Source organism: Oncorhynchus gorbuscha, linkage group LG16 (assembly GCF_021184085.1).
Source record: "Oncorhynchus gorbuscha isolate QuinsamMale2020 ecotype Even-year linkage group LG16, OgorEven_v1.0, whole genome shotgun sequence".
NCBI lineage: Eukaryota > Metazoa > Chordata > Actinopteri > Salmoniformes > Salmonidae > Oncorhynchus > Oncorhynchus gorbuscha.
Window position 1 is genome coordinate 6,680,592 of NC_060188.1, and position 20,861 is coordinate 6,701,452.

General features: G+C 47.3%; 1 protein-coding gene across 1 annotated transcript; it reads left to right on the top strand.

Moving 5' to 3' along the window:
• Nucleotides 1–4,044: 4,044 nt before the first annotated feature.
• Nucleotides 4,045–20,740, top strand: LOC123998922 (cytoplasmic phosphatidylinositol transfer protein 1-like; the record flags this gene model as incomplete). The annotated part of the gene is made up of 4 exons (XM_046304164.1): nt 4,045–4,167; nt 13,662–13,817; nt 16,247–16,310; nt 20,228–20,740. Coding segments are annotated over 4 exons (660 nt in total), but the record flags the coding sequence as incomplete, so codon positions are not given.
• Nucleotides 20,741–20,861: the final 121 nt, after the last annotated feature.

Sequence of the window (20,861 nt, forward strand, 5' to 3'; positions counted from 1 at the left end):
ACCATCCAAGTAGGGGCAGTGTGGGAGGTGTTGGATGAGAGCGAGAGGGAAAAGGATACAAGGCAGTGGTCGGAGACTTGGAGGGGAGTTGCAGTGAGGTTAGTGGAAGAACAGCATCTAGTAAAGATGAGGTCGAGCGTATTGCCTGCCTTGTGAGTAGGGGGAAGGTGAGAGGGTGAGGTCAAAAGAGGAGAGGAGTGGAAAGAAGGAGGCAGAGAGGAAAGAGTCAAAGGTAGACGTGGGGAGGTTAAAGTCGCCCAGAACTGTGAGAGGTGAGCCGTCCTCAGGAAAGGAGCTTATCAAGGCATCAAGCTCATTGATGAACTCTCCGAGGGAACCTGGAGGGCGATAAATGATAAGGATGTTAAGCTTGAAAGGGCTAGTAACTGTGACAGCATGGAATTCAAAGGAGGCGATAGACAGATGGGTAAGGGGAGAAAGAGAGAATGACCACTTGGGAGAGATGAGGATCCCGGTGCCACCACCCCGCTGACCAGACGCTCTCGGGGTGTGCGAGAACACGTGGGCGGACGAAGAGAGAGCAGTAGGAGTAGCAGTGTTGTCTGTGGTGATCCATGTTTCCGTCAGTGCCAAGAAGTCGAGGGACTGGAGGAGGCATAGGCTGAGATGAACTCTGCCTTGTTGACCGCAGATTGGCAGTTCCAGAGGCTACCGGAGACCTGGAACTCCACGTGGGTCGTGCGCGCTGGGACCACCAGAGTAGGGTGGCCGCGGCCACGCGGTGAGGAGCGTTTGTATGGTCTGTGCAGAGAGGAGAGAACAGGGATAAACAGACACATAGTTGACAGGCTACAGAAGAGGCTACACTAATGCAAAGGAGATTGAATGACAAGTGGACTACACGTCTCGAATGTTCAGAAAGTTAAGCTACGTAGCAAGAATCTTATTGACTAAAATGATTAAAATGATACAGTACTGCTGAAGTAGGCCAGCTGGCAGTGGGTGCGTTGTTGACACTACACTAATCAAGTCGTTCCGTTGAGTGTAATAGTTTCTGCAGTGTTGCTATTCGGGGCTAGCAGGCTAGCTAGCAGTGTTGTTTACGTTACGTTGCGTAAAAGAACGACAATAGATGGCTAGCGAACCTAGAAAACGCTCTAGACTACACAATTATCTTTGATACAAAGACGGCTAAGTAGCTAGCTAAGTAGCTAGCTACGATCAAACAAATCAAACCGTTGTACTGTAATGAAATGAAGTGAAAATGTGATACAACCTGTGAATGCGACCGGGTAGTTGAGTTCTATACAGAAGACGTTGGCTAGCATTGGCTAGCTGTTGGCTAGCTAGCAGAGTTGGCTAGCTAGCAGAGTCACCTACGTTAAGGACGACAAATAGCTGGCTAGCTAACCTCGGTAAATTAAGATAATCACTCTAAGACTACACACTCTAAACCTAAACAACACAATTATCTTGGATACGATGATACGATGATACGAAGACAGCAAAGACAGCTATGTAGGTAGCTAACACTAAACTAATCAAGTCGTTCAGTTGAGTGTAATAGTTTCTCAGTGCAGCTAATCAGTGGACGTTAGCTAGCTGGCTAGTGAAGACTACGTTAGGACGGCGAAATACGATAATTACGCAATTATCTTTGATACAAAGACGGCTATGTAGCTAGCTGAGAAGAAATTGCTAAGATAAGACAAATCAAACCGTTGTGATATAATGAAATATAATGAAAAAGTTATACTACCCGTTGGAGCGACGTGCAGATGCGACCACTCGCTCCAACCGGAACCGGAAACAGTGTTTATATCGTATACCTCTGTGATAGGAGTGTTTATATCATATACCTCTGTGATAGGAGTGATTATATCATATACCTCTGTGATAGGAGAGTTTATATCGTATACCTCTGTGATAGGAGAGTTTATATCATATACCTCTGTGATAGGTGAGTTTATATCATATACCTCTGTGATAGGAGTGTTTATATCATATACCTCTGTGATAGGAGAGTTTATATCATATACCTCTGTGATAGGAGTGTTTATATCATATACCTCTGTGATAGGAGAGTTTATATCGTATACCTCTGTGATAGGAGTGTTTATATCATATACCTCTGTGATAGGAGTGTTTATATCATATACCTCTGTGATAGGAGAGTTTATATCATATACCTCTGTGATAGGAGAGTTTATATCGTATACCTCTGTGATAGGAGTGTTTATATCATATACCTCTGTGATAGGAGAGTTTATATCGTATACCTCTGTGATATGAGTGTTTATATCATATACCTCTGTGATAGGAGTGTTTATATCATATACCTCTGTGATAGGAGAGTTTATATCATATACCTCTGTGATAGGAGAGTTTATATCATATACCTCTGTGATAGGAGAGTTTATATCGTATACCTCTGTGATAGGAGAGTTTATATCATATACCTCTGTGATAGGAGAGTTTATATCGTATACCTCTGTGATAGGAGAGTTTATATCATATACCTCTGTGATAGGAGAGTTTATATCGTATACCTCTGTGATAGAAGAGTTTATATCGTATACCTCTGTGATAGGAGAGTTTATATCGAATACCTCTGTGATAGGAGAGTTTATATCATATACCTCTGTGATAGGAGAGTTTATATCGTATACCTCTGTGATAGGAGAGTTTTAATAATGCATTATCGTGGTTGGGTTTGCTATCCGATGCCCATTGCTTCCTGTTACACAGTGGGTTTCCTCATAACTCATCCCCTTCTTCTGGTTTGAAGGACATGTCAAGGACATCCTTAGTACACCAAGGTCTTACTCTGTCACATATCTGCATCTCAAATGACAATCTATTCCCTATGTAGTGCACTACTTTTGACCAGAGCCCTGCACTGCATAGGCAATAGGGTGCCATTTGAGATGTAGACAACAGTTGTTTTCAGCCGCGTTCGCCTGCTGCATCTTCTCTTTGTGAGAGTTGGTATGTCAGGGAGAAAGGGATGATTGCCTACAGCTCCTTGGCTACATATTTGAATTCCCTCCAGTATGAAGGACTGATATCCAGACAACCAGAGTTGAGAGAAGGGGGAGTAAGATAGAAAGGAAATAAGATATAGGGAGATATTGTGTGTATCTGTCTGCATGTCTGATCCAGTTTAAACAAGGAGTGTTGCTTCTTGTTCCTCTCACCACTGATCCTCATTTCCTGGTGGGGGACACATTCACATTACCATTCCACAACATTTACATGATGTCATGTCATAAAACTGATCTTGTCTGTCCTGGGTCGTGTTCATTAGGACATAACGGAAACCATTTCAGAACGTTTTGCTGTAGACAAAATAAAAGTTTCTTATTGGACATTTCCAGGTAATCCCTCCCTGTTTCAGCTGATTTTCTTGTGTTTGGTGCAAAACGAACACGACCCTGACTTCATTCCTGAGACTAAAGTATGTATTTGCTGAATTTTAAATTCATCCCATCAATGCCTCAATTTCCCAAGGCTTACTTCCTCTACTCTCATAGACATCATTATTCAGTTCAGTTTTTCATCCTCTCAGTCTACTTATCATGCAAAGGTTGGTAGATGAATATACATCGATGTCAGTAATGGATGTATTTTTGTCTGGATTATTCAACTATTTCAAGGAGGTTATTACTGCACCAGCTCAGTCTCTGTCTCTCCTGTTTCTTCCTCCCTGCTAAATGAGCTAAATGTATCCTCCGGGAGAAAGCACCTGTCACCTGACGAGGTCTAATGGCTTTAATGGGGAAAGGAGTAAAGCATTCATAACCGTTAAAAGCCTCGCTTTCCTCCTTCAAACAATGTGATTCTCTATATGATTGGCAGCTCTGGCCGATCAGTATCATGAAATGCTCGCTCGCTCAACTTTCCCAAACATCAGAGCTCCACCTCGTGGCTGCTGTGGGAATGACCGTTGATTAAGCTTCACTCCTAAGATCACTGATGTACATCGACATAGATAAGGTGTTGCTGAGATACAACGTCCTCATCATGGAGAACAGTTGATTATGTTCTCTCTCTTCTTCTCTCTCTCTCTCTCTCTAAAATGCCCATCTCTTTCTCTCTATCCCTCAGATCTTTGACAGCGAGCCCAAAGGGGAGGAGGAGATAGAGGTGTGCTTATTGGATATCGCCTACGACGAGATCCCAGAGCGCTACTACAAGGAGTCTGAGGTGAGGAGGTCAAAGGTTAGAAGTCAAGGGTTAGGAATCCCAAGTCACTGTTTCAGCAGCAGTGGACTTCGACAGTCACAATTCTCCATCGTTTTCCAGTATAAGTGTGTACTTGTACACTCACCGGCATGGATTTAAAACCATATGATTGGTGTAAAAGCATTGGCTGGCGTGAGTTTCTACCATTGTTAAACCCATGTTAGAAATTGTGGAAGTGTACTTTTTGGGAGGAGTGGGGGGGTGAGCTCTGGGTGCTAGCAACCTGGTCGTTTCACAAAGTCAGAAAAAGTGTAAGAGGGTGATAACAAAATATCTAAGAGAATACAGTCTTAGAAAAACTGCACATCTAGAACCTAAAAGGGTTATTTGGCTGACCTCATAGGAGAACCCTTTGAGAATAACCCTTTTTGGAACCAAAAAGGGTTTTCCATGGGGTAGAACTACTTTGGAACCCTTTTTCTAAGAGTTGTACAAATCCCCATTTCTCTCATATCTCATTTGCTCCTTCTCAGCCCTGATGGTCAAGCTGCTAGTTTCATCAGAGAAAAGCTGGTCATATCTTTCCTAGCTGCTAGTTTCATGGGGTCAGCTGGTCAAAACCCAGTTGCTAGTTTCATCAGAGAGAGAGACCTCTAGCTGGTCATATCTTCTCAGCCCTGAGGATCAGCTAGCTGCTAGTTTCATCAGAGAGAAGACCTCCTAGCTGGTCATATCTCTCTCAATCAGCTCTGCTAGTTTCATCAGAGAGAGAGAGATTTCATATCTCTCAGCCCTGAGGTCAGCTAGCTGCTAGTTTCATCAGAGAGAGAGAAGCTGGTCATATCTCCCCTCTCAGCCCTGAGGGTCAGCTAGCTGCAACTTTCATCAGAGAGAGACCATAGCAGGTCATATCTCCCCTCTCAGCCCTGAGGGTCAGCTAGCTGCTAGTTTCATCAGAGAGAGAGAGACCTCTAGCTGGTCATATCTCCCCTCTCAGCCCTGAGGGTCAGCTAGCTGCTAGTTTCATCAGAGAGAGAGACCTCTAGCTGGTCATATCTCCCCTCTCAGCCCTGAGGGTCAGCTAGCTGCTAGTTTCATCAGAGAGAGAGACCTCTAGCTGGTCATATCTCCCCTCTCAGCCCCAGGGTCAGCTAGCTGCTAGTTTCATCAGAGAGAGAGACCTCTAGCTGGTCATATCTCCCCTCTCAGCCCTGAGGGTCAGCTAGCTGCTAGTTTCATCAGAGAGAGAGACCTCTAGCTGGTCATATCTTCTCAGCCCCAGGGTCAGCTAGCTCTAGTTTCATCAGAGAGAGAGACCTCTAGCTGGTCATATCTCCCCTCTCAGCCCCGAGGGTCAGCTAGCTGCTAGTTTCATCAGAGAGAGAGACCATCAGAGAGAGAGACCTCTAGCTGGTCTGGTCATATCTCCCCTCTCAGCCCCAGAGGGTCAGCTAGCTGCTAGTTTCATCAGAGAGAGAGACCTCTAGCTGGTCATATCTCCCCTCTCAGCCCTGAGGGTCAGCTAGCTGCTAGTTTCATCAGAGAGAGACCTCTAGCTGGTCATATCTCCCCTCTCAGAGGGTCAGCTAGCTGCTAGTTTCATCAGAGAGAGAGACCTCTAGCTGGTCATATCTCCCCTCTCAGCCCTGAGGGTCAGCTAGCTGCTAGTTTCATCAGAGAGAGAGACCTCTAGCTGGTCATATCTCCCCTCTCAGCCTGAGGGTCAGCTAGCTGCTAGTTTCATCAGAGAGAGAGACCTCTAGCTGGTCATATCAGCCCCAGGGTCAGCTAGCTGCTAGTTTCATCAGAGAGAGAGACCTCTAGCTGGTCATATCTCCCCTCTCAGCCCTGGGATCAGCTAGCTGCTAGTTTCATCAGAGAGAGAGAGACCTCTAGCTGGTCATATCTCCCCTCTCAGCCCTGAGGTCATATCAGCCCTGAGGGTCAGCTGCTAGTTTCATCAGAGAGAGAGACCTCTAGCTGGTCATATCTCCCCTCTCAGCCCTGAGGGTCAGCTAGCTGCTAGTTTCATCAGAGAGAGAGACCTCTAGCTGGTCATATCTCCCTCTCAGCCCCAGGGTCAGCTAGCTGCTAGTTTCATCAGAGAGAGACCTCTAGCTGGTCATATCTCCCCTCTCAGCCCTGAGGGTCAGCTAGCTAGTTTCATCAGAGAGAGAGACCTCTAGCTGGTCATATCTCCCCTCTCAGCCCCAGGGTCAGCTAGCTGCTAGTTTCATCAGAGAGAGAGACCTCTAGCTGGTCATATCTCCCCTCTCAGCCCCAGGGTCAGCTAGCTGCTAGTTTCATCAGAGAGAGACCTCTAGCAGGTCCATATCTCCCCTCTAGCAGAGAGGGACCTCAGCTGGTCATATCTCCCCTCTCAGCCCCAGGGCTCTAGCTAGCTGTCATATCTTTCAGCCCCAGGGTCAGCAGCTGAGTTTCATCAGAGAGAGAGACCTCTAGCTGGTCTTCAGCCCCAGGGTCAGCTGCCAGTTTTAACCATGTTCACTGCTGTGTCCCTGCTCTCCTACATGTTCGTTCCATTCTTTTCTATTAATAAGCCTCAGGGAGGGTTGATGTAGGGGTGGATGGAGGGAAGGGGGTGGAGGAATGGAGGAATACATGGCGTTATCTTCCTCAAACAGCCTCTTAAAGCGTCTCACTCCTCTGATCACCAACTGGCTATCTGCCTCTCCATACGTGTGTGTGTGTGTGGGGGTGGGGGGGGGGGTGGTTATACCATGTCTGTTATTAGAGTCAAGGGGACAGCAATGGATCTGTCTTTTATGTTTGACCAGAGGACGGGGATTGTTGCCCTAGCCACCAGATGCTGCTTCCTGGAATACAATACAATGTCAACCAGACTATTTAAGTATATTTGATTTGATCTAAGCCATTTTTAGATCCCTGATACCTGCTGTGTTCAGGAGAGCATAGACTTACTCTTATATGTTGCCAACTGCAGTAACGTTTCACCTGTCATTGTTCAAATGTAAGTACAAAGAGATGATTTTGACAAATGGTCATTGTAACGACGTTCTTCGTTTGTCAAAAGAGAGTCGAACCGAAATGCAGCGTGGTGGTTACTCATGATTTTAATAGAAAAAGTGACACATGAAATAACGATACAAAATACAAAACAACAAACGGAACGTGAAACCTAATTACAGCCTATCTGGTGAAACTACACAGAGACAGGAACAATCACCCACGAAATACAAAGCGAATCAGAGACAATGAGAATCACCTGACTCTGATTGAGAACCGCCTCAGGCAGCCAAGCCTATACAACACCCCTAATCAGCCGCGATCCCAAATACTACAAACCCCAATACGAAAATACAATAACATAAACCCATGTCACACCCTGGCCTGACCAAATATATAACGAAAACACAAAATACAATGACCAAGGCGTGACAGAAACCCCCACCCCCCCTAAGGTGCGGACTCCCAGACGCACCTCAAAACCATAGGGAGGGACAGCTCAGGCTGCTCCGAACAGGCAGGAGGCTCCGGCAGCGCTGTAGAGGAGGAAGGCTCTGATAGCGCTGAACAGGCAGGAGACTCCAGTAGCGCAGAAGGGAAGGAAGGCCCAGGCTGTGCTGAACAGGCGAGGCGCACTGACGGCCTGGTGCGTGGTGCTGGAACTGGTGCTACAGGATCGAGGACACGCACAGGAAGCCTGGTGCGGGGAGCTGCTACCGCAGGACTGGTGTGTGAAGGTGGCACAGGATGCACTGGACCGTGAAGGTGTACTGGAGAGCCTGAGAGCAGGACTGGCACAGGACGTGCAAGGCTAGGTAGGTACACAGGAGGCCTGGTGCGTGAGGCTGGCACATTTTTCACCAGCCGACTAACACGCACCTCAGGACGAGTATGGAGCACTGACGCAGGTGCCATTAAATCCCCGACACGCTCCGTCGGACGAATATCGTACCTATAGCACCATGCTAGCAACTCCCTCATTACTCTCTCCTCCACTTTCCCCATTAACTCCTTCACAGTCTCTGCTTCGCTCACCTCTAACACCGGCTCTGTTTCTGGTCTCCCCTTGGCTCCTCACGATAAACAAGGAGAGTTGGCTCTGGATAGACCGGACCGTGCAGGCGCACTGGAGCTCTTGAGCACCGAGCCTGCCCAACCTTACCTGGCTCGATGCCCACTCTAGCCCGGCCAATACGAAGGGCTGGTATGTGCCGCACCGGGCTATGCACCCGCACTGGAAACACCGTGCGCTCCATAGCATAACACAGTGCCTGCCTGGTCTCTCTAGCCCCCCGGTAAGCACAGGGAGTTTGCGCAGGTCTCCTACCTGGCATAGCCATACTCTCTTTAAGCCCCCAATAATTTTTTGGGGCTGCTTTTCGGGCTTCCTTGCCAACCGTGTTCCCTCGTATCGTCGGCTCCTATCTCCGGCTGCCTCTGCTCTCCTTAGTGTCTCCACCTGTTCCCATGGGAGGCGATCTCTTCCGGCCAGTATCTCCTCCCAAGTGTAACAACCTTTACCATCCAACACGTCTTCCCATGTCATTCACCGAATAATTCATCCTCCTTTTGCTGTTCCAGCTGTCGCTGCCTGTTTCCACGCCACTCGGTCCGTGTGTGGTGGGTGATTCTGTAACGACGTTCTTCGTTTGTCAAAAGAGAGTCGGACCGAAATGCAGCGTGGTGGTTTCTCATGACTTTAATAGAAAAAGTGACGCATGAAATAACGATACAAAATACAAAACAACAAACGGAACGTGAAACCTAATTACAGCCTATTTTTGTAATTTTTTTATATATATTTTTTATTTATTATCTTCAATACCATTCATTCTTTACAACTCATAATTTACATACATACTCAAATAATGGAATTTTAATTAAACTAATTAAACTAAACATAAACCCCAAACAAAACCTCAGGGGAGCATCTTCCCTCCCCGTCACCCTACAAAATACCTTTCCCTATCTCCCCGTCCCTAATCTATCCCCTTACAAATCTAAATGACACCCAGCCCTAAACCCCCCTTCCACCTCTCCCGAGCAGCATGCTGCCCCCACTTCCTCTCCTCCCTCTTCATCCTGCCCCTCAAATCTCCTTCCACCCTCCTCACTATCCCTTCCACCCCCCAATCTCTCCCTGTCTTCACCATGTTCTGCCTTGCTTCCCACAGCCCCCGTTTAAAGAGACTCATGAGAAGCCAGAGCAGAAACCTGTCCCTATCCGTCCCTCTCGCTCTCCCTACACCCCTCTCTAACCTGGCCCACGTCAATACAAAATCCCCTTTACCAAACCTAACAACACCCGTGCCCTAGCCCATACTACTCCGGCAAAGGCACAGTCCCAAAAGACATGGCGCACAGTCTCCTCCCTGCCACAAGAGGATCTTGGACAGGGGGGATTGCACTAAACTATACCAGTACATGATGGAACGTACCGGCAAGCACTTATGGAGGCTCAACCAATTCAGGTCCTTGAGCCTGTTGTCCAGACCCCGCGCCTGCACTCCCTCCCAGAACACTTCCGAGATGCCCACTACAGGCGCCGGACTCCCTGCCTTTCTGACCTCCTCGTACAGATGCCTGTGATCTAAACCTACTCGGGCAACTTCAACCTCAGGGTGCGCACGCAGCCACTTGGCCGCATGACCAAAGTGCCACGGCAGCTGTTCCGCCCGAGGACCCGTGTTAGACCACACCATTATGCTTCTCGCCTGATACGAGAAGAACACCCGCAGGAGGTAACCGGACGGGTGTATCACTGGCTGTGGAAGCTCCGTTAACAAGAAAGAAACAAAAATTGTGTCCAGCTTGAGGGGGAAATGTGGTACCCCCCTACCTCCCTCCCCGATCGGACAGATCATGCGTGCCCTGGCGACCCACTCGCACCTGCCACTCCACATAAACTGAAACACAAGCCTCACTAGAGGCCTCCTCAGACAAGCCGGCAATGGGTAGATGTATGCCAAATACAAAAGAGACGGCAACACATCCACCTTTAGGACCAGGACTTTGCCCATAAAAGACAAATACCTAGCCTTCCACATTGCTAGCTTCCTCTGTACCACTGCGATACGCATGTTCCAGTTTAGCGTCGCTGAGCCGGAGGTCTCAAAATGGACCCCGAGAATCCTCAGGGCCCCCTCACAGAGAGATAACCCCCCAGGCACATCCGTTCTACCGCGCCATCTTCCGAAAAACTTGACGGAAGACTTTGCATGGTTCAGAACTGCTCCCGACGCTTGGGTGAAATCCCCAAAGATGGCAAGGGACCTTGTCAGGCACCAGTCCTTGCAGAACAGCAAGGAAGTGTCGTCGGCGTACTGCATCATCTTAACACGCAGCCCACCACTTCCAGGGATCAGCAAGCCTTCCACCCCTGTGTCTGCCCTAATGGCAGCCCCCAGAGGCTCCATGTACAGAACGAAGAGGAGAGCCGAGAGTGGGCACCCCTGCCTGACCCCAGATGAGAGGTCAAAAACGTCACCCAAGTGACTATTTACACTAACTCGGCACCCCGCTCCGACTTATAATGTACGAATCCATCCTATAAACTTCTCCCCAAATCCTAATCGACCTAACACTCTGAATAAAAAGGATCTATTCACGAGATCAAAGGCTTTTGCCTGATCTAGCGTTGCTACCATTAAAGGCAGTCCTCTATCTTCAACCCAAGCGATGGAGTCCCTGATTAACTGTATGTTCCATCTAATAGAGCGGCCCTCTACCCAGCACGTCTGATCCTCATGGACGACGTAGGGAAGGGCTGTGCGCAACCGGTCTGCTAAAACCTTTGATAGTAGCTTGTAATCTACACACAGCATGGTCAACGGCCGCCAGTTGCCAAGGTCTGTTACTTCTCCCTTCTTATATAAAAGCGACAGCACACCAACAGCCATTGATCCCCCCGGGACCCCCGTCTCAAGGATGGCCTTCAAGACTTCGAGGACCACTGGTCCAACTATACCCCGAAACTTGAGATAAAACTCAGCCGGCAGCCCATCCATCCCAGGCACCTTCCCTTTTCCCATCCTCCTAAGAGCGCTCTCAACCTCTTCTAGTGAGATCTGGGCCTCCATCACTTCTCTAATGTCCTCCGGCAACTGCCTCGACAAGTGTTCTAAAAACACATTTCCCTGCTCTACATCTATTTCCCTTTCCTTAAATAAACCTTGGAAATGATCAGTTGTCACCCTGACCATATCCTCTGGTTCTCTAACTATACTACCATTTTCTTCCCTAACACCATGCATTACCTTCCTACTCTGTCTGGCCCTAACCAACTTAAAGAACATAGCAGAAGAAGTCTCATTATGTTCTAGAAAGCCACTATGCTCACACTCCAGGAAAGCTCGAGCCTTCCGCTCCTGCAACTCCCTGAGCTGCGCCTTTAGGTTTGCGGATCTCTCCCAGTCAAGCGACCCGCCGAGGTTGCCTGCCTCATATTCGAGTTCAATTAGCCTTTGGATACGATCCACCTCCCTCCTCTCCTCCCTTTTTTTCCTCTTGCAATACCCTATTATAAAAGCCCTAATCCTCACCTTAACTAATTTCCACCACTCTAACACCCCCTCGCACATGGACCGGAGGCCTTCAAGCCTCCAAAAGAAACCATAAAACCCGTCAACAAAAGCCTGCTCCTCCAGCACATCCCGATCTAACTTCCAGTACCCCCTACCAAAGAGGCAGACTGGCGACCCCACCTGCAGGAGCACCCCGTCGTGATCCGAAAAGAAAACAGGCAACAGCCGCCCAGACAACTTACCCAAAAACCTGGGTACAAAAATATAGTCGAGCCTCCGCTCAACCCCCTGGAGTCGCGCCATGTAGGACCGTCCATTTTCGGAGTAGTGTGCAGACCACCATCTACCAGACCATTGCAAGCCATTAGCCCGGCAATGGCGCCTGCACTGCTATCCCCCTCTTCCTAAATCTGTATTAAAATCCCCCCTATCACTAATTTCCTATTTGTGACACACAGGGGCGTCAGACAGTCCACCATCTCCCTCCTGTCTGCCACCACCTGTGGCCCATACACCACCACTAATCTAAATTTACAATCCCTATAACCCTCCCCTGCATTACCACAAAAGAATCCTCCACTTTTACCTCCCTGTGCCCACACAAAATCCCTACCCCCGATGAGTGCACCCCCCAATACCCCAAACCTTCCTCCATCTCACCATCCCAGGATGCAGGAATAGTGTTTGGCTCCGGGGTGCCCTGCACCCTAGGTCTACCCCCACAATCCTCCCCCTCCCCAGTGTTGTAGCTGGTTTGGAAAAAAATCGGGGAGGCTGAGTCCCCAAACAAAAAACTCCCCACCTCCTCCTGTACCCAGTCCTGAGTCTTGTTAGGTGTGTCCCCACCCAACAGAAGTTGAGGGCCTGGGGAAACCAGCAGCAACCCAGAGGTTTCTCCCACCCCCATCACCCTCTTGGCCATCCCCTCCCTCTCACTGTCGGCCAATCGCACCCTCCTCTTCATTCTCTTCTTTGGTGATGGCGGCAGTGGAGAGATACCACCCTCCCCCCCGCCAGCTCCTCCACCATACCCCTCATCTCTTCTACCAGGGCACTTTCCTCCCAGTCCACTTGCTCTTCCACCGTCTCCTTCTCCACCACTCCTCCCTAGCTTTCTTCTCTCTCTGCTCCTCCACTCTGTTGCCTTCTTCCGCCGCTTTTCCTGGTTCTCCTACTCCCGTGCCTTCCGTTTCCTTCTCTCTTCCATCCACCGCTTCTTGCTCCTCCTCCTTCCTTGTGGCCTTCCCCAAACTGTGCACATAAAATAGCTTATATACACCCCCCCCCCACACACACACACTCACCTCTGACCCAACCTATAACGCGTCTCATCTGCAATCACGTAAAGTGCCTCCAGGTTTCTCCTCCTCGTGTGTGTGTGTGTGTGTGTGTGTGTGTGTGTGTGTGTGTGTGTGTGTGTGTGTGTGTGTGTGTGTGTGTGTGTGTGTGTGTGTGTGTGTGTGTGTGTGTGTGTGTGTGTGTGTGTGTGTGTGTGTGTGTGTGTGTGTGTGTGTGTGTTTCTGTGTGTGTTTCTGTGTGTGTGTTTCTGTGTGTGTGCGTGCGTGTGAGACGCATCCCTTCTCACCATCCCAACACTGAGACACCTGACCTTGCTAATGAGCATTACAGTCCCCAGGGAGGTGTGATTAATTCATGCGTAATGGGTACTGTTTGTAATGAGAACCCCCCAGCGGGCTGCTCCAGGCTGAGCTCTCCATGAGACTTGTACCCACCTGGTACCTACCATCCATTCTGCTGGACAAAGAAACATGGTTCATTCATACTTGTCAGAATGTTTACTGCAAAACTCATTGGGTCAGGAATTGAATTGCATTCCTGTATAGAGACAAAACAATGAGGTGAGACAGTGGCACTAAGCTCATGAGGTATGTGAAAGTTATATTATTCAATGTCACTATGTCAAAAGATGTCCAACATTGGATGTACCAATCCCGGTCTGTAGCTTTAATAGTGTCCATACTGTGTTTCCATGGTTCCCTGTAGGACTTGCGGTACTTTAAATCAGAGAAGACAGACCGGGGTGTTCTGCAGGAGGGCTGGATCGACAACCAGGAACCCATCATGTGCTCCTACAAACTGGTGACAGTCAAGTTCGAGGTTTGGGGTCTTCAGACACGGGTGGAGCAGTTTGTACACAAGGTCAGTCCAGTTATGTCCACCCACCATTTCTGTATTCACACACACAATTCAATTTAGCCCCTCCACCCCTACCTTTACCCCTGTTCCCCCTCTGAGCTGTCCCTCTCCTTGCCTAAGGGTCTCTTTCCCTAACATCACACACAGCATTACTCATACAGGGACAAACATGGCTAACATTAACTGGTGGAGGAGTGGAAGAAAGACAGAGAACAACTCTTAAAGTTCATCCTCTCTGACTCATCCTCTCTGACTCACTAAGTCTTCTAACCTCCTTTCCTCTCTGACTCACTAAGTCTCCTAACCTCCTCACTTCTCTGACTCTGACTCACTAAGTTTTCTAACCTCCTTTCCTCTCTGACTCACCTGTCCTCTCACTAAGTCTTCTAGCTTCCTTTCTTCTCTGACTCACCTGTCCTCTCACTAAGTCTTCTAGCTTCCTTTCCTCTCTGACTCACCTGTCCTCTCACTAAGTCTTCTAGCTTCCTTTCCTCTCTGACTCACCTGTCCTCTCACTAAGTCTTCTAGCTTACTTTCCTCTCTGACTCGCCTGTCCTCTCACTAAGTCTTCTAGCTTCCTTTCCTCTCTGCCTCGCCTGTCCTCTCACTAAGTCTTCTAGCTTCCTTTCCTCTCTGACTCGCCTGTCCTCTCACTAAGTCTTCTAGCTTCCTTTCCTCTCTGACTCGCTTGTCCTCTCACAAAGTCTTCTAGCTTCCTTTCCTCTCTGACCCGCCTGTCCTCTCACTAAGTCTTCTAGCTTCCTTTCCTCTCTGACTAACCTGTCCTCTCACTAAGTCTTCTAGCTTCCTTTCTTATCTGACTCACCTGTCCTCTCACTAAGTCTTCTAGCTTCCTTTCCTCTCTGACTCACCTGTCCTCTCACTAAGTCTTCTAGCTTCCTTTCCTCTCTGACTCGTCTGTCCTCTCACTAAATCTTCTAGCTTCCTTTCCTCTCTGACCCACCTGTCCTCTCACTAAGTCTTCTAGCTTCCTTTCCTCTCTGACTCACCTGTCCTCTCACTAAGTCTTCTAGCTTCCTTTCCTCTCTGACTCGCCTGTCCTCTCACTAAGTCTTCTAGCTTCCTTTCCTCTCTGACTCGCCTGTCCTCTCACTAAGTCTTCTAGCTTCCTTTCCTCTCTGACTCGCCTGTCCTCTCACTAAGTCTTCTAGCTTCCTTTCCTCTCTGACTCGCCTGTCCTCTCACTAAGTCTTCTAGCTTCCTTTCCTCTCTGACTAACCTGTCCTCTCACTAAGTCTTCTAGCTTCCTTTCTTATCTGACTCACCTGTCCTCTCACTAAGTCTTCTAGCTTCCTTTCCTCTCTGACTCGCCTGTCCTCTCACTAAGTCTTCTAGCTTCCTTTCCTCTCTGACTCGCCTGTCCTCTCACTAAGTCTTCTAGCTTCCTTTCCTCTCTGACTCACCTGTCCTCTCACTAAGTCTTCTAGCTTCCTTTCCTCTCTGACCCACCTGTCCTCTCACTAAGTCTTCTAGCTTCCTTTCCTCTCTGACTAACCTGTCCTCTCACTAAGTCTTCTAGCTTCCTTTCTTATCTGACTCACCTGTCCTCTCACTAAGTCTTCTAGCTTCCTTTCCTCTCTGACTCACCTGTCCTCTCACTAAGTCTTCTAGCTTCCTTTCCTCTCTGACTCGTCTGTCCTCTCACTAAATCTTCTAGCTTCCTTTCCTCTCTGACCCACCTGTCCTCTCACTAAGTCTTCTAGCTTCCTTTCCTCTCTGACTCACCTGTCTCTCACTAAGTCTTCTAGCTTCCTTTCCTCTCTGACTCGCCTGTCCTCTCACTAAGTCTTCTAGCTTCCTTTCCTCTCTGACTCGCCTGTCCTCTCACTAAGTCTTCTAGCTTCCTTTCCTCTCTGACTCGCCTGTCCTCTCACTAAGTCTTCTAGCTTCCTTTCCTCTCTGACTCGCCTGTCCTCTCACTAAGTCTTCTAGCTTCCTTTCCTCTCTGACTAACCTGTCCTCTCACTAAGTCTTCTAGCTTCCTTTCTTATCTGACTCACCTGTCCTCTCACTAAGTCTTCTAGCTTCCTTTCCTCTCTGACTCGCCTGTCCTCTCACTAAGTCTTCTAGCTTCCTTTCCTCTCTGACTCGCCTGTCCTCTCACTAAGTCTTCTAGCTTCCTTTCCTCTCTGACTCACCTGTCCTCTCACTAAGTCTTCTAGCTTCCTTTCCTCTCTGACCCACCTGTCCTCTGACTAAGTCTTCTAGCTTCCTTTCCTGTCCACGCTTCTTTCTTTCTTGCTCTCTTTTCTCTCTCTCTCTCTCTCTCTCTCTCTCTCTCTCTCTCTCTCTCTCTCTCTCTCTCTCTCTCTCTCTCTCTCTCTCTCTCTCTCTCTCCCTCTCTCCCCCTCCCTCCCTTTTTTTCTCACTCTCCCTCTTTACCTTCCTTGTCCTTCTCTCTCCATCCTCAGGTTATCCGTGACGTCCTGCTCCTAGGACACAGACAAGCCTTTGCCTGGGTGGATGAGTGGATTGGTGAGTTTGCATCTTGTCTCTGTCCCAGTTAGTTGACATGTACGCTCAGATGTGAGCTAGCTTGTTTATACTGTGTGTATATATATATTATTATTATTATTACATTTTTAAAATGTATATTTCATAGTATTTGTATTTTAGTGAGTACGGAGATGGAGAGGGGGGAGATGCAGACTAGTGCTGGGGCCAGGATTCTTACCCACACTGAGGGGTGACGTGTATGTGCTGCAGTGGCCCAGTTACCTGCTAGACCAGCCTCTGGCGCATAATTACTATCTACTTCTATGTGACCATGATCTTCGCTCTGCCTAATGTAGGACTTGGGCCACGGCACCAAGCACTGCTACTATCTATTATCTGTATATTTCAGTTTGTGTTCATTTGTCTGTTTCCTGAAAGCTATCTCAAAATGTCAGTAACTCATCTATACAATCATTGATTTGTGTTAATAACCATTATTTTGTAATGATGTTTTTAGTCTGAGAATTTCTTGTCTAAATATGTCTTCAGTGTTTCATTGATTTGCTTCACTGTTTCAACGTGAGCAAACGGTTTATAAAATGGATCTGTGTGGCCAGGATGGTCAAACACAAGGTACACTGCAATAAGACCTGAGCTCAACACTACAGTATTTCAAATAGCTTAAATGGTTGCTTTAACCTGCCTGGAGGCCCAGGTGGGCGGGGTTTGTATTTCCAATACTTTTTTATTCGTTCCAATGCAACAGGCTCAATCAACCACAGCTTCACTATTTCAAATCATTTGAACCACCTGATTTCTAACAGTATTTGAATGCAGATCTGACTGAAACTACACTTCTCACCCTGTTGTTACATTTGTTAGCAGCCTTTTATTTTAGGAAAAAAGACAATTGATAGGCCAGACCACTATTTTGTACATTTTGAATTATGTACTTAACTTTGTGTTTGTGAAAAGCTGACGCATCACGATTCTCATGGAGAAGGAACATAAACATTCTTTAATTATAACAATAATGATTCATTATTGATTGATTCAGTATTTATAAATGTTATTTTTAATCCCAGGCCCCAGTCCCCGTCAATGTAAATAAGAATTTGTTCTTAACTGGCTTGCCTAGTTAAATAAAGGTTCATTAAAAATATATATATAAAGCCCATTTCTCACAACCAATACGCTTTCTCACTGACCTTCATCAGAGAAGCTCCCACTTGAGATGTATCCACTGCAAGATAATGATTCAGAGAGTCTGCACACAGGTACAGAGAGCACTTGACTCAGTACTGTATGGGTCATAAGATGAGAGAACGTGACAGTATGCCAAGAGTCAGTAGCTATTTTATTTGGGTCTTACGGAGCCTGGCTTTAACGATAGAGGAACATTTAAGACCACACGAGCCTGCTCTTTATCCCTATTCACATACAACATGAACTAGTATACAGTACATAATTAGCACAGTCAATACACTATAGCCTTAGGTCAATCTAGATTGCATTGTTCCCCTTCCTCCAAGAGCTGTGGGAGATTCAGTGAAAGTGGCTGTATCACTGGAGGCCACTGAGGGGAGGACGGCTCATAATAGTGGCTGGAACGGAGTGAATGGAATGCATCAAACACATTTGATACAATACCACCAATTCTACTCCAGTCATTACCACGAGCCTGTCCTCCCCAATTAAGGTGGCACCAACCTCCTGTGGGCTGTATATCATCTGGGTCATATTAATTTAGCACCAAACAGAAGAAAATCAACTGAATCAGAGGGACTACCTGTCCAATAAGAAAAACAAGTTTTGATTTTCTGTTGCAAAACATTTTCAAATGTTGTGTGCCCTAAACGAACATGGCCATGCTGTCCAGCAGTGGTCCTTCCCTCCATCCTTGCATTGTGGTTTTCCACAGCCTACATTACTAAGGTTTGTCAAATAATATTCCTGAGAGCGTGTATCTTATACCATAAACCACCACTATATCAAACCACCCTGTGTCCACCCACTAATGCGCTGCTCCACTTCACATTAAAGGCCCAGTGCAGTCAAAAATGTGATTTTCTGTGTTTTATATTTATTTCCACACTCTTACCAAAAAATGGTTCCAAAAGGGTTCTTCAGTTGTCCCCATAGGAGAACCCTTTTTGGTTCCAGGTACAACCTGTTTTGGTTCTAGATAGAACCATTTTTGATTACGTGGTCCATCTGTAGCTCAGTTGGTAGAGCATGGCGCTTGTAACGCCAGGGTAGTGGGTTCGATCCCCGGGACCACCCATACGTAGAATGTATGCACACATGACTGTAAGTCGCTTTGGATAAAAGCGTCTGCTAAATGGCATATATATATATATTACATGTAGAAAGGAACCAAAAGAGTTTTACCTGCAACCAAAAAGTGTTCTTCAAAGGGTTCTCCTATGCGGACAGCCGAAGGACCCTGTAAGGTTTTATATAGCATCTTTTTTTCCAAGAGTTTGTGAGGTTGAAATAATACTGTTAAATTCTGAACATTATGATAATTCCCTTTTAGTGTTGGAGCTATCAAAAAGTATTCCATTTTGTAAGAGCTATCTAAAATGTCCGCCTGTTTTGATGGGATGGAGTTTTGGCCTGCCTGGTGACATCACCAGGTGGTAAATGAGTTCATAGACTGATAAGAAAGAGAGTTCCAAACCTCTCTGCCAATAACAGCTGGTTTTTCTCCCATCTCAGACCACTCCCAGACATTCCTATAAAAAATTATTGCTTGAGAAATTGTTCTTTGCTAAGATACAATGTTTGTTTCTATTTTACCATTTTAATTTAAATCAATCACAGTAAGGTACTTAATTGTTCCCCCAAAATGATTTGATATTAAGATAAAAAAATTCTGCATTGGGCCTTTAACCTATATCCATACCTGCCCAGTACGTACTCTATCTCACCATGGAGCTGCTTTCCCAGAGCCAGGTAAAGTATTTGATTTAAATACTTCTCAATTGAGAATCTCAATTGAAGGTGCAAGTGTTTGTCACTAATGGTTAACTACCCGCAGACGACGCCAACTTCCTCAGCTCTTTATGGTTGTGACCACCTGACCTCTTGCCGACCCTTCCCACAAGACCTTGCTCCTCCTGCACCAAGTGCCCTAGCTAGCTAACAGGTGGCGTGGTGGTGGTCTGGAACATCTCCACAGATATAACTTGGGATGATGTGTAGGAGTACCAGAAACACGTACATTAGAGTTGGCCATGTCCAACAACCACAGCATAGCACAGCATAAACTCACCTGCCACCCACCGCCATCACTGGACATGGTAGAGAGCCTTGTGACAGCCAGCCGTATGTCTTCACTCTTCCTTCACTGTTTCTCTGTCTGCTTTTGACTCATCTCCCTCTTCCTCTCTGACTCATTTCATGTCATCCATTCAAACGCACTCAAACGTTCATGCAGTGTCATTGACTGAATCAAACTTCATGCTTTGTTTGTCCTACCGGAACAGCACAGAACACGTGTACGGACCCAAACACACACACACACACACACATACACAAGCACATACACACACACACACAAGTGAGCAAGTCACTGTTAGAATTTCACTGTTAGTCTACACATGTTTTTTACAAAGTATGTGATGAATTTGATTTTATTTGGCACACTCACACACGTACACACACACACACACACACTTGTGAGCGAGGATGATGACTGTGTTACTGTGTCTCCTTTGGAACACACACAACTGATTATGAATTCAGATTTGTGTTCAGAGCAGGGAACATCCTTTCATGTATTGCTTGTATTCATCTCCAAGAGCCTTTGAAATGGAAGCTCTTTTAAATGCAACAGGTGAAGTCAGATACGTACTTACTGTATAATGTAATTGTGTTATTACACTACAATGCTAAGACATACAGTAGATGTCATGGGGTTGAAATGTATTCCTCTCTCTCCCCCCCTGAAGAAATGACCATGGACGAGGTGAGAGAGTACGAGCGGGCCACCCAGGAGGCCACCAACCGTAAGATCGGCCCCTTCCCCCCATCCATCTCCATCACCGAGACCCCCTTGGCCTCAGTGGCCCGCAACGGGCCCTCCAGCGCCCCCTCCACCCCCCTCTCCACGGAGCCTCCAGAGTACCTCTCCGTGCCCAAGGACCGACCCAGGAAGAAGTCAGCCCCAGAGACCTTGACCCTCCCCGACCCCAATCGCAGGGACTCAGGTTTCAGGCTGGCTAGCATCTTCTCCTGGGGCTCAACCCCTAGCCCCCAGCCTGAATGAGAGGGGAACCCATAGGTGTGGTATACACCTATCTACATTCAGGGAGTGGCCATTTTGTCCCCTAGACAATTTATGTAAAAGGGAGTGTTGTTCACAGACCTCCTGTAACTTGGTGGTGTGGTAAACACCTCTCCACAGACAGTTGCTGGTATCACCCTGAAGCCAGCTACTGTCACCAACTAACTGTGTCTTGGTCTGCTTTTGCAGAGAGAGTCAGTCTGATCACCACGCAACACTTGGAGAGGAGTCTCAAGGCACACACCAAATACATGTACGCGCAAACACACACACACACACACACACACACACACACACAC